This window comes from Loxodonta africana, chromosome 5 (genome assembly GCF_030014295.1).
Source record: "Loxodonta africana isolate mLoxAfr1 chromosome 5, mLoxAfr1.hap2, whole genome shotgun sequence".
Lineage (NCBI taxonomy): Eukaryota > Metazoa > Chordata > Mammalia > Proboscidea > Elephantidae > Loxodonta > Loxodonta africana.
The window spans coordinates 747,062-762,007 of NC_087346.1; the positions used below are offsets into that span (position 1 = coordinate 747,062).

A 14,946-nucleotide genomic window follows, 5' to 3' on the forward strand; every position below is an offset into this window, starting at 1 on the left:
AGAATGATTCTTACATATCACTTATGCTATAAAATGCACACCAAAATTACAGTCAGATCCTATTTTTCACCTATCAGATGGGCAAAAATTAAAAGGTTTGCTAACACTGTATTGGCAAGGATGCGAGAAAATAGGGACTCATTGCTGGCAGGACTGGAGATGGAGCATAGGCTTTCTAGAGAGTAATTTGGAAGACACTGTCAGAATTTTAAATGCTCATACTCATAAATATATTTCCACAGGAGAGAAATGGCATATACTAAAGGCTATTCATGATAGCATTGCTTATAATAGTAAAATTCTGGAAACATTGAATGTTCCTCCAGAAGGAGAAAAGTTAAACAAATTCATGGTATATCCACCACGGAGAAAACTGTGCAACTGTTAAGAAAATGAAGCAGCTATATATGTTAATAAAGGTGCTTCTGGAACATTCTTGACACATAAATATATGTTGATGACTGAATTTTTAAGTGACAAAAGCAAGATCTAAAGTACTATTTACAGAATGCTGTCATTTGTGTAAAAAAAACACATACGTGCATTATGCAGAGAGTAAGACAACAAGTAGATACAAAAAATTACCTGGTGTTAGTAGAAGATCTAGGTGGATGGGAGATGGGAGGAGGTAGGAGACAGAGAAGCAGAAGGTTGGAAATATTTTGGTACCTTCTGAATTTTGTAACATGTTTTTCAAATAATAATTAACATAAAATACTATATTTATAGGGATGAAAGTGAGCCTGCCCAAATTGAAGATTCAAGTATTGTTAAACCTGATGGCTGGCTTGATGATGAACCAAAATTTATCCCAGATCCTACCGCTGAAAAACCTAATGACTGGTAAACATTCTTCATCTTTAAATGCCAGTTTCAAACATCTTTTCCTTTTTTGTTACAAGTGTGCATGACTGACAGGAGAGATTCAAGGTCACAATTTTGCTTTGTTCTAATATCCTAAGGAATGAAGACATGGATGGAGAATGGGAAGCACCTCATATTCCTAATCCAGTCTGTCGGGTTGGGTGTGGTGAATGGAAACCTCCGATGATAGATAACCCCAAATTCAAAGGAGTGTGGAGACCTCCAATGATTGATAACCCTAATTACCAGGTAATAATCACTTGTTCCAACCCCATTTTTTTTTTTTAATCACTTGTTCCAACCCCATGTTAAAATTAAAATTTTTGTGGCGTTTTCTCTTACATATCTAATTATAAATAAGATTATGTTAAATTTCAGCTGTTAAATTTTAGATTTGCAGTAGTGTGCCTTGGCTATTTTAAGAAGTCAAAATACACCGCAACTAATCTATATTTAAAAACTAAAGCCTTATTTAATTTTTCAGGGTAATAAACTTAAAAACTTAAAATCAAGTCACTTCTCATTATCTTCTTCCCTAATAACCAATTAATGGTTACTTTGGAAGACAGTTATATTTTAGAAGTAAATATAAAAAATGAATTCTGACCCAAGAGACAGAAAGGGCCACATAAACCAGAGACTACATCAGCCTGAGACTCGAAGAACTGGATGGTGCCTGGCTACAACCTGTTGATGACTGCCTTGATAGGGAACACAACAGAGAACCCCTGAGGGAGCAGGAGAGCAGTGGGCTGCAGATCTCAAATTCTCGTAAAAAAACCAGACTTAATGGTCTGCCTGAGACTAGGAGGGCCCCAGGGGTCATGGTCCCCAGACCTACTGTTAGCCCAAGACAGGAACCATTCCCAAAGCCAACTCTTCAGACAGGGATTGGACTGAACTATGGGATAGAAAATGATACTGGTGAAGAGTGAGCTTCTTGGCTCAAGTAGACACACGAGACATGTGCGCAGCTCCCATCTGGAGTGGAAATGAGAGGGCGGAGGGGGTCAGAAGCTGGCCAAATAGACACAAAAATACAGAGCGGAGAGAAGGAGTGTGCTATCTCATTGGGGAAGAGCAACTAGGAGTATATAGCAAGGTGTATATAAATTTTTGTGTAAGAGACTGACTTGTAAACTAAAACAATAAAAATTTTAAAAAATGAATTCTGATCAAGAGGATTCATGTTATACATTTTAGTAGTCAGTGCCCATACTTATTTTCTGGTATTATTAAAATAATGGATTTTTTTTTTTTTTTTTGCAGATAACACCTTTTGAGAGTACCTAGCTTTTTATGTTAGAAATGCGTATGTCATATACTAAATTTATCTAATTATTCATTGAAATTTTTCAATATTATATGTACATATATTTGAAAACCTTATGAACAGCAGCAGAACATTGTCTGATATAGTGCTAGAAGATAAGCCCCTGCCCCCAGGTTGGAAGGCGCTCAGAAGACAACTGGGGAAGAGCCACTTCCTCAAAGTAGAGTCAATCTTAATGATGTGGATGGAGTCAAGCTTTTGGGACCTTCATTTGCTAATATGGCATGACTGAAAATGAAAAGAAACAGCTGCCGACATCCATTAATAATCAGAACCTGGAATTTACAAAGTATGAATCTAGAAAAATTGGAAATTGTCAAATATGAAATGGAACACATGAACATTGATATCCTAGTCATTAGTGAGCTGAAATGGACTGGTATTGGTCATTTTGAATTGGACAATCATATGGTCTACTATGCTGGGAATGACAGCTTGAAGAGGAATGGTGTTGCATTCATCATCAGAAAGAACATTTCAAGATCTATCCTGAAGTACAACGCTGTCAGTGATAGGATAGTGCCCATACGCCTTGAAAGAAAGACCAGTTAATATGACTATTTATTCACACTTACACACCAACCACTAAGGCCACAAATGAAGAAATTGAAAATTTTTTACCAACTTCTGCATTTTGAAATTGATCGAACATACAATCAGGATGCACCAATAATTAGTGGTAATTGAAATGTGAAAGATGGAAAAAAAGAAGAAGGATCAGTAGTTGGTGATAGAAACAGCCTTGGTGATAGAAACGATGCCGGAGATTGCACAATTGAATTTTGCAAGACCAGCAACTTCTTCATTGCAAATACCTTTTGTTCACCAACATAAACAGCAACTGTACACATGGACCTAGCCAGATGGAGTACACAGGAATCAAATCGACTATATCTGCGGAAAGAGACAACGGAAAAGCTCAATATCATGAGTCAGAACAAGGCCAGGGGCTGACTGCGGATCAGACCATCAGTTGCTCATCTGGTCTTAGGTCATTAGTGTTCAAGGCGTCAAATCTATTCATGTTCAAGTTGAAACTGAAGAAAATTAGAACAAGTTTATGAGAGCCAAAGTATGATGTTGAGTATATCCCACCTGAATTTAGAGACCATCTCAAGAATAGATTTGATGACTTGAACACTAATGACCAAAGACCAGGTGAGTTATGGAATGACATCAAGGACATCATACATGAAGAAAGCAAGAGGTCATTAAAAACACAGGAGAGAAAGAAGACTAAATGGTTATCAGAAGAGACTCTGAAACTTGCTTTTGAACGTCAAGCAGCTAAAGCAAAAAGAAGAAATGAAGAAGTGGAAGAGTGGAACAGAAAATTTCAAAGGGCAGCTCAGAAAAACAAAGTAAAGTATTATAATGACATGTGCAAAGATCTGGAGATAGAAAACCAAAAGGGAAGAACACGCTCAGCATTTCTCAAGCTTGAAAGAACTGAAGAAAAAATTCAAGCCTCGAATTGCAATACCGAAGGATTCTATGGGAAGAATATTAAATGACGCAGGAAGCATCGAAAGAAAATTGAAGGAATACACAGAGTCACTATATCAAAAAGAATTGGTTGACATTCAACCATTTCAGGAGGTAATAAGTGATCAGAAACCAACAGTACTGAGGGAAGAGGCCCAAGCTGCACTGAAGGCTTTGGCGGAAAGCAGCGTTCTGGGAATTAATGGAATACCAACTGAGATGTTTCAGCAGTCGGATGCAGCACTGGAAGTGCTCGCTTGCCTATGCCAGAAATTTGGAAGACAGCTACCTGGCCAGTCGACTGGAAGAGATCCAAATTTATGCCTATTCCCAAGAAACGTGATCCAACCAAATGTGGAAATTATCGAACAAAATCGTTAATATCATATGCAAGGGTTTAAGCAAAATTTTGCTGAAGATCATTCAAAAGTGGCTGCAGCAGTATATCAACAGGGAACTGCTAGAAATTCAAGCCTGATTTAGAAGAAGATGTGGAACCAGGGATATCATTGCTGATATAAGATGGATCCTGGCTGAATGCAGAGAATACCAGAAAGATGTTTACCTGTGTTTTATTAATTATGCTAACGCATTCAGCTGTGTGGACCATAACAAATTATAGACTACGTTAGGGAGAACGGGAGTTTCAGAACACTTGTGCTCATGAGGATCTGTACATGAATCAAGAGGGAGTCGTTCAGACATAACAAGGGGATGCTCCAGGGTTTAAAGTCAGAAAAGGTGTGCATCAGGGTTGTATTTTTTCACCATACCAATTCAGTCTGTAAACTTAGCAAATAATCTGAGAAGCGGACTGTATGAAGAAGAACAGGGCATCAGGGTTGGAGGAAAACTCATTCACAACCTGTGTTATGCAGATGACACAACCTTGCTTACTGAAAGTGAAAAGGTCTTGAAGCACTTACTGATGAAGATCAAAGACCACAGCCTTCAGTATGGATTATACCTCAACATAAAACAAAAATCCTCACACCTGTACCAATAAGCAATGTTGTGATGAACAGAGAAAAGGTTGAGGTTGTCAGGGATTTAATTTTACTTGGATCCACAATCAACAGCCATGGAAGCAGCAGTCAATTAATCAAAAGACACATTGCTTTGGGCAGATCTGCTGCAAAAGTCCCCTTCAAAGTGTTGAAAAGCAAAGGTGCCACCTCGAAGACTAAGATGCACCTGACCGAAGTCATGGTGTTTCCAGTCACCTCATATACATGTGAAAGCTGGACAATGAATAAGGAAGACCAGGGAAGAATTGACACCTTTCAGTTGTGGTGTTGGTGAAGAATATTGAATATACCATGGGTTGCCAAAAAAAACAAGCAAATCTGTCTTGGAAGAAGTACAACCAGAATGCTCCTTAGAAGCAACGATGGCAAGACTACGTCTCGTATACTTTGGACATGTTTTCAGGAAGGATCAATCACTGGAGAAGGACATCATGGTTGGTAGAAGGTCAGCAAAAAAGAGGAAGACCCTCAACGAGGTGGATTGACATAGTGGCTGCAACAGTGGGGTCGAGCATAGCAACAGTTGTGAGGATGGTGCAGGACTGGGCAGTGTTTCGTTCTGTTGTGCACAGGGTCGCTGTGAGTCGGAACCGACTGGACGGCACCCAACAACAACCATGAGTACATACATATATACGCAGCTGTATGTTCTAATTGCTCACTGTAGTGTCTCTTCATAGTATTTATCACAAAATGTTATTAAATGTTTATTTTGGTAGCTTTTTTATTTAATGTCTGTCTGCCTCATTAGACTTTAAACACCACGTATCACAGGAACAGTGTCTGCTTTGATCACTGTGTCCCTAGTGTCTGGAGTAGTACCTGGAGCAGGGTGGATAGATTGGAGGGTGGAGTGAGTCTTTGACAATTTAATAACTTAAGATTGGAACTTTTAGTTTGAATAGTCGTTCTGAGGTGGAACTATAATTCATTAGTGATGCTCGCGATGGGTCTGTGTTAAAAGGAGTGACACCCTTTTGCCCTACATTTATCACTTTCACTTAGGAATTTTAATAACCTCTTGCTTGAATAACTTTACTAAATCATAAAAGTTTTGTTTGAAATAGTATCACTTGTGAAATTCGGTTACTCCATTTTCTGCATGTGTTACTTTGACTTTTTGCAGTTTCAAGGCAGTATTATTTGTAGGGTACATTGTATACAGAAAAGGAAGAAATAAGATTTTATTTCCAGTGACTCACTGTGAATTAATATCAGTTAAAAGTTCTTTCTTCCCCAGGTAGTATTGCTAATTTTATCCAATGGTTACTGTTACTGGGGTACCATTTATAATGCAATTATTTCAGTTGCAAATGTCCTCTATTGTTTTTCCTTCCAGGGAATCTGGAGTCCTCGAAAAATTCCTAATCCAGATTATTTTGAAGATGACCATCCATTTCTTCTGACTTCTTTCCGTGCCCTCGGCTTAGAGCTTTGGTCCATGACCTCTGATATCTACTTTGACAATTTTATTATCTGTTCAGAAAAGGAAGTAGCAGATCGCTGGGCTGCAGATGGTTGGAGCATGAAAATCACGGTAGCGAGTGCTAATGAGGTACGGCATTGAGCCTAGCGGCAGCAGGCCTTTTCATGTAACCCTGACAGGGCTCGGTCCTCTCAAAGGTGAACACTGTGTGCAGTGATTACTAGATGCCCAGGAAGTGCCTTGGAACAGGTTTGTGTGGACAGAAGGCTCAGGTTTATTAGCAGTATTGTGGTATAGCCTCATTGTAAACTAGATCAGGAACTGTATATGCATATCTAAGTCCTCATTTTATTCATTAAACTATAATAAAAAAAAAATAGCTTTCATTTAATCCTGTGTCTTCCCTCAACAGCCATTTTGCTGTTTGTAGAAGTGACACTGCTTAGTATCTTCATCACCTTGCCAACTCAGGCCTAAGTGGTAAACAGTAATCTAAATATTATACTTCATTCAGTTTAACTACTTTTTACTTGAAAAAGTACAGAAAAATTTTAAATCCAACATTATTAAATTGTGTCTATTTTTTTTTCCAAATCTTACATTATATATTAAAGGCAAAGCTAAAATATTTCAACACAGTGCATCTTGGATGATGTGTCTTTAAAATGAACTAATATAAAGAAAAATGTATACCTTACATTTGCTTTCTTTGGACACTAGCAAAAACCATCCAAAGGGTAGGTGAGGGTTGAGGGAGTCTTGTTTTAGAACTCTTCTAAGACATTTGCGGGTTTGGGATTTTATTTTAATGAGAAACTGTTTTCTTACCAAAGGTCAGGTGTAAAATTTGTTTTAAATATAAAAAGATAAAGCACAATAATTCTGAGGTATAATTTTATTAATAAGCCGTTTAAAAATACAGAGTGAGTTTTCAGAGAGTTGTACACTTCTAAATGAACCATGCATACATCCATAAAGAATAGTTTACCCTGAGACCTACGAAAAAAGAAAGTTGTCGTTATCCTTGCTGGTAGTATTTTCCATTTTCATGGTAGCATATCTTCTACTATAGAGTCTTACTTAGTGATGCATGCTAATAATTAAAAATAATTAAAAAACTTAGACTTTACAAAGTATAAAGTGGGGGGAGGGAATGATATTTTAACTTTTACAAGTTCATCATTCGTTAAGGTGAAATGCCTAGGTAAAATAAATCTTTTTGTTGGCTGTATTTCCCAGCTGGGGTTGTAAAATTTGAATTGCATTTTTCTACTTACTTCTATAGCCTGGTGTACTTAAACAGCTGATGGCAGCTGCTGAAGACCGCCCATGGCTTTGGCTCATTTATCTTGTGACAGCAGGGCTGCCAGTGGTATTAATTATTTCATTTTGTTGGCCAAGAAAAGTAAAGGTAAGGAAAATGAATTTCTTTCAACTTTTTTTTTTTTTTTAATTAGTCTTTACGGGTTCTATGAACTGAGCATGTGATTCTCAAAAGTAATAAACTAAATTTTCTAAAAGTTTTTACTGATAATTCACTATGTATGTTATCAGTTATTACAAAAAAAAAACCTGTTTTTATAATAGTGCTTTGTTTTTAGTAAAAATAGCTTATGTTAAACCACCACAGAAAAAGTACGAAGATGCAGACTATAAAAAAACTGACGTATGTAAACCACAGACAAAAGGAGCATTAGAGCAAGAAGTGAAGGAAGAGAAAGCAGCCCTGGAGAAACCAATAGAGGTAGAAGAAGAAAAAAAGCAAAGCGATGGTGAAATTCTTGAAAAAGGTAAGATGATAATGGTGGTTTATAATGAGGATCCTGGGCATGGCTCATAAAAACAGTGTATTACCTGGTAAACATCAATTGTTGCACTTGCTTGTTGCCAAATTTATACCATCTGAATCCCCAAGAATGCATGACTGTGGCAAAGATGAGTAACAAACCCTTACTGGGTGTTGTGCCCTGAACAGTCACCCTGAGTTTACATAGTTTTCTATCTCCTAAAAAATAGAGATTTAAATATTGGTCAGTTTCTTCAGAGCCTGGCAAGTATGAATCCTATGTGCCATAGTAGCTTTTTGCAAGGAATTTTTTTTCTTCTGAGAATGATGAAGATCAAATGCAAGGCATAGATGATGGCCCTTGTAGAAGACTAATGGGTATAAGGCACTTAACTGCAACAATCAACACCTAGTCTTCCAGTGGCTGGTATTTTTCAGGTAATTTATCATGTAGGATAAATAATTTCGTGTCGTGAAAGGGTTGCTGAATTATATTTCTGCTTCCATCTTATACTCAACTTTTAAGGGTGTTAGAACTGAAAAACTGCAGCTTTTTGGTGGCTCTCCATTGAGACTTCCTTTGCAACTGTAAAAAACCAAACCCGTTTCCATCGAATCGATTCCGACTCATAGCGACCCTATATGAATGATGGAGTGGAACTACCCCATATGGTTTCCAGGGAGCTCCTGGTGGATTTGAACTGCCTACCTTTTGGTTAGCAGTAAACCCTTAACCACTGTGCCACCAGGGTTTCCAGTGCACACGTAGGTAGAAATAAAACCGGTGATATCTGCCAGGTGTAACTCCTAGCCCCAAGCCACGTTCCAGATTGAGCTCTGTACAGTTGACTCTGTTTTAAGCATTAATTTCATTAGTAGATGGTGAAGCAGTTGATTTAAAAACCAGACTTTCTTTCTTAAAAAAAACACACATACATATATGTATATACACATACATACAAACATACACACACACGTGTGTGTGTGTGTATACCAGGATATCTAAAACAACAGATTCCTTAGGTTGTCAATTTTCAAATCCTTAGTATATTGATAACACTATTTAGAAGGCATTTAAATAACTTCCACTGGAATATTTAAGTATCAAAAGGGCCTTCTTGTAGAAGGCACTTTCATGTATCCAGGTGGTTCCACATGATAGATGTGGGAATACATAGGAGATGTAGAGTTGATGGATTGTCAGCTTCCTCTTCTGAACCCCACCGTTTTTGGTAGGGTAGCAGTTTTTACATTCTGTAACTCCTTGTTGTTAGCTGCCGTGCAGTCAGCCCCCAGTTATAGCACAACAGGTCTAAACACCACCCGGTCCTGTGCCATATCAGTTGCAGATTGGACCATTGTAACCTTTAGGGTTTTCATTGGCTGATTTTTGAAAGTAGATCACCAGACCTTTCTTTCTAGTCTATCTTTGTCTGGAAGCTCTGCTGAAACCTGTGCAGCAGCAGAATAACACATAAGCCTCCACTGACGGAAGGGTGGTAGCTGTACCTTAGGTGTGTTGGCTGGAAATTGAATCTGTGTCTCCCTCAGGAAAGGCAAGAATTCTACCACTGAACTACTGATGCCTCATATGTAGCTTCTGTTGTTATTAGCTGCCATTGAGTTGGCCGCCGCACTTATGGAGACCTCATGAACAATGGGATCAGACCACCGTGATCCATAGGATTTTCATTGTCTGGTTTTTTTGGAAGTAGGTTGCCAGGCCTTTCTTCCTAGTGTCTCAGTCTGGAAGCTCTGCTGAAACCTGTCCACCTTGGGTGACCGTGCTGGTAGTTGAAGTAGCAGTGGCATGGTTTCCAGCGTCACAGCAACATGCAAGCTGCCACAGTATAAATTGACAGACGAGCGGTGGTATATTGCTCCAAGGGTACACTTAATATCTTTGATAATGATAGTGACAGAGTTGGAGGCTTGGCTAAACAGAATCCAAAGGAAGGTCAGTAGCTAAAAAAATAATAATATACACAGGGAACAATAAATAAACATGTTTGAGAGTAAAATAGCATATTGAAGAGTAAAAGATCACCAGAAATTAAGGGAAGGGAAGTATTACCAAGGCATGAATACAGGAAAGATGTTACATTCTTTGGTTTTCATGTGACATACAGTTTATAACACGGCTGGTTCCTTCATCCTAGGCTTATCTCAAATGTGATGATTTAATTATAAAATGTGGCAAAATAATGTGTTTGTAATTAAAAAAAAAATTTCTAACTGAAGGAATTGTTTTTAAATACTAGAATTTAAGTAAATGCTTTTATTGTATTTAATATTTTCAGTAGAAGAATCCTAAATTCATTGAGTCTTTGCTTTCAATAAAATCTGTTCTAGAAGAGGAAGGTGAACCTGAGGAAAAGAGTGAAGAAGAAATTGAAATCATAGAAGGGCAAGAAGAAGGTAATAAATCAAATAAGTCTGGATCAGAGGATGAGGTAAGCAACTCTTTCACAGAAAATAAACTAATTTCCATATATGATTGTTATCCATAAAAAATTAATTCAATAAAGACCACAACCTGGTTGGTAAAGGACTTCTGCCATATTTCTTCCAGTTTTCATAAGTTACATATTTCATAAGCCTAAATATTATTTTTAAATGTATCCATAAAGAAGGCAAGAAGATACTATATATTATCTTAATATGTAATGAAACTGATTAGAGTTTACAAAATCTAAACTGAGCCTTATCTGTAAAAATTATGGCTTTATCATTAAAATACTCTATTGAAAGGTATAATAAACAGACATTTGAATATTTCAGAGGTAATATTGGTTATTACAAGACAGTTCCCTTTATAGCTGTTGTAAAAATATCCTTATTGTTTCAATATTTTAATGTCACATTGTGAAATATTTCATTGGGTAGCTGCCTGATACATGTTTTCTCAGATATTGAGTAAACCATTTTTTCTCCATTAACTTGATATGTTTACACATTTTTGGATCATGGTATAAAATGGAACTTTACAAAGTGTCGTTTTTTTAGTCAGTTACTATGGAACCAGAAATCATTCAGGGTGTAATTCAGAACCAAAGCTCTCTTTTTTTACCCAGTATATAGCAAAAACCTGTTTTTTATACTTCTCTGTTGTTATTAGGCACTCTTGAGTTGATTTTTGACCCACAGTGATCCCATGTGACAGAGTAGAACTGCCCCATAGGGGTTTCTAGGCTGTAATCTTTTATGGGAGCAGATCATCAGATCTTTATCTTGGCAGAGCATCTGGCTAGGTTCAAACCACCAACCTTTCGGTTAGCAGCAGAGCACTTTTAACCTGGGTGCCTTATATTTCTCTAGATACAGCATTTTAAGAGCTGTATAGTATTATTCCAGAGCCAGGATCCTAACCACTCTAATTACTTAGTGTGAAGTACAGGAGAAGTACAGTTCTGCCTGGCCTCTGCATGGGATGTAATAAACTACCTTTCTTTCTCTGTTACCTCTTTTATTATTTTGTTCAGTTGCTTCCTAAAGCTTATTCAGTACACATATCTGGTCACTGATCGTAACTGCTGTATGTGTTTTTAAGGAGGCTTTGGGGACATTACCTATATGAATATCCATATTAGGGGGGCCAAGGGAAGATAATTTCCTCCAGATCTGAGTTTTAAACAGTCATTGTTTCAGCTGTCACTCTCTTCATACTTGCAATCATTGACTTGTACTCTGTATTCTAGTTATATTTTGTTCCACAAAACATTGTGTTCCTTTAAAAACACCTTAATTCCATCTGCCAATTGTTGAGCTTGCTTAAATATATTTGTCAGTAAGCTAAAATAAACCAATTCTTTGCACAGTACAACCTTGAGAAATAATTATAACTTTCTTATGTATAATATCATATAATACCTTCATTATTTTATTTTGTTCCATGAGTTTAAACAAATGGCTTATTCTGGAGGAATAGGAAAAAAGACAAACCATAAATTGATGTTTTCTTTTCCTCTCTCCTAATTTTTGTACAGTATATATTACTTGAAAAGAACCCTGTAAAATCATTTTCAGCAATTTATTACTTACAGAAATATTGTGATGAAGTCAGTGCTCAGATATCCAACTGTGAAAATGAAGATACCATGTAACTATTAGTTAATAATGACAATGAGGTTAAGTCATGAAAATTAATATAGTATCCCTTTTCAGGTGCTTATTTGATAAGAAGGGTTATTCTAAAAATGCAGCCTTGACAAAGGAAAATACATCAGTTTATACACACATTTGTGATCAGCTGCATAAAGTAAAGAAATATACATAACATAGCATTTGATTGTTAGAACATATATCTTGGAGGATTAGATACACTGTATAGTTACCCAATGTACTAAAATAAACATTTTCCGATTCTTTTCCTAGATGAAGGAAGCAGATGAGAGCACGGGATCTGGAGATGGGCCAGTAAAGTCAGTACGCAAAAGAAGAGTACGAAAGGACTAAACTCTAGTCAAGTATTTTTAACCCCTGAGAGAGATACATGGCATTCTAAAATCAGTGTGCCAGAACTGAACTTGAATCAGTCTCCATATCCTGTCTCTAATATCTAACATTGTTATTGTTTCAAATATTTATTTTAGTCTTTCAGGGAAAAAAAAAAAGCTAACTCTGAGGTTACTTGATCTTTGAATTTAGAATAAAAGAAAAATGGCAAGTTACGTATCAGATTTAAGAGATTAATATCATTATAAGTTACACAGTTTTAGTCATTTGGAGTTAGTTTTGGTTTGTACAGAGCAAAATAATATGCAGTAGCCTCACTGTGATTGGAAAAATCAGTTGTTGGAACTCCTCCTTAAACAGCTATACTACAACATAACTGGTAGTTCTATAATAAAAATGAAAGCATTCTGTTGTACAGAGCTAAATGCAATAAAAGTTTATGTATGGTTGTTTGATTCTATCAACAATTGAAAGTGTTGTATGTAACCCACGTTTACCTAGTTTGTGTGTCAAATTATTGGTATGGTTGGTCACTTAAGATAAATTACAGGTTCCTTTAAAGAGGTGCTTTGTTGACAGACAAGTCAACAGAACAGAAAGGTTCACGTGTCATTCGTAGAATCACTGGTTAATAGTGCAGCATATTTTACAGTTGGATGCAGAGATAACATATCAGAAAAAAAAGTGTACAGGTTTTTTCAAGCTTTTATAATTGTTTGATGCCAGAATGGCTTACCCCATTCACAAAATGGCTTATGTGTACATTGCTCTTGAAAATAAAATTTAAATATATTTTTTATGAAATTATACCCTTTTTAGCAGATAAATTATTATAGAGAAGGCTTTAAATTGTTTTATGTGATCATTGAGAAAGACCACTTGTCATCGTCGAGTTGACTCCAACTTAGGGTGACTCCATGGGTGTCAGAACCGTGCTCCATAGGGTTTTCAACAGCTGATGTTTCGGAGGTAGTTTGCCAGCCCTTCTGAGGCACCTCTGGATAGACTCAAACCTCCAACCTTTTGGTTAATCATCGAGCACTTACCCGTTTATACCACCCAGGGTTAAGAGGTTCTAATGACTAATAGATACCAGTCATCATGCCTTGTAATTTTATCTTGCCTCTTTCCTGACGAAGTCAAATCTATTTTAAGTCTGTTACCTCACCTAGCTTCACAGTTGCCTTTGGGGTAAATACAAGCAACTATTACTATGGCTCCTCTTTTTAAAGCAGTTGCCAGAAGTCACAGAACTAATTTAAAGTAGAGCTATGTTGTTCCATGTAAACATTTTTATTTAAGAGCTTTTTTTGTTTGGCTAACAAGTTTGGACCCTTTGGAAGGTGACCTAAATCTTTTAGAGCACAGAAAACTACTTTAATACTAATTATCTAGAGAATTTTATGCTAGTTGGGTAAGATTCTTGATTTCTTCGCAGACATATACATCCCTTCCTTGGGCAGCCCCAGCTACGCTCCTGTACAGCCCGCTCCCCAGCAGTGCACTGAGAGGAGAACGGGTCTTTCTCTCGCTTCCCCTTTTGCTAAAGGAGCGCTGACAGCCAGGAACACTGTTCAGTCCCTAGAGAGTGTGTTGAAAATGAAATTAAATGCTTTATTCCATTGCTGTATTCTGAACTTTCATAAATTGGTGGTGGCAAACCTTGATACATATTTTAGCCATAATTTTGTATTTATTTATACAAACTAAACACATTTTGCAAGGACTCCCTCTCTTGCTTTGTATTTAGAATGTTCAAATGAACTAGATATGATGAGTCATTCTAGATGAGAATACATGAAAGTCAATTACTTCAGGAGATAAAGCTTTTCTTAACTTTATGGAAACCTCAGCTGACGGGTGTCTCGTGTGTGGACATTTTTTCTAAAGTGTTTTTTAAAGCTTTTTTTTTTTGGTTGCAGGTTCATTTTGACTTTAACAAACTTTATGAGCTTTCGGTGGTGAAATCTGAACACCCAGTTTTGTCAGGTCACTGTTAATTGCCCCTCTGGGGATGTACCATAGCTGACAGGCTTAACCAAAACTTAAACTCTGCGAAGTAATATGGACCAGATCCATGCAGTAGACAGAGCCTGGGGAGGTAGCTACCTATATACATGTATCTCCATTTGTCTTTCTAAGGTATGAAGTCTTTCTTAATAACCAGGTGGCTTTTTCCTTTTTCTACCCTAATCTGACTTTATTGTTTAAAATGACTTCAATTTTATTCTTTTCACTAATAAAGAAGGAAAATAAGTGCATTTTGCTTTTTCTTTAGTTGGCCTTTTTAGAGGCTTTTTAACTTGACCAAGCTAAAGCAACTTACCTTTTCTTGAATATTTTTTAAGGCAGCCCTGCTTCCATTTATAATTTTTCTAGAAGGATATCATCTTGCTAGAATTAGCAGTCTTTTTGAGATGTCAGTCCACAGATTTGGAGAGACAGGATAGAACTGATTTTGTAGTAAAATTAACCACTAGCAGTGAATTTAATGTACCTAGAAATTTAGTAGTCCAAAAATGATTTTGTATCCAGTAAAAAAACTATTCAGAATATTTAAAAAAAAAAA

General features: G+C 36.8%; 1 protein-coding gene across 3 annotated transcripts in view; it reads left to right on the forward strand.

The window, feature by feature from the left end:
* CLGN (calmegin) overlaps positions 1 to 12,582 on the forward strand; it is a 100,742-nt gene extending 88,160 nt beyond the window's left edge. For all 3 annotated transcript variants that reach the window (XM_064285294.1, XM_023548702.2, XM_064285295.1), the window contains 7 exons: positions 730 to 843; positions 963 to 1,113; positions 6,050 to 6,265; positions 7,422 to 7,547; positions 7,767 to 7,926; positions 10,275 to 10,375; positions 12,297 to 12,582. In XM_064285294.1, coding sequence (XP_064141364.1) covers positions 730 to 843; positions 963 to 1,113; positions 6,050 to 6,265; positions 7,422 to 7,547; positions 7,767 to 7,926; positions 10,275 to 10,375; positions 12,297 to 12,377 — 949 coding nt within the window. In that variant the 3' untranslated portion in view covers positions 12,378 to 12,582. The remainder of the gene's footprint in view (positions 1 to 729; positions 844 to 962; positions 1,114 to 6,049; positions 6,266 to 7,421; positions 7,548 to 7,766; positions 7,927 to 10,274; positions 10,376 to 12,296) is intronic.
* Positions 12,583 to 14,946: the final 2,364 nt, after the last annotated feature.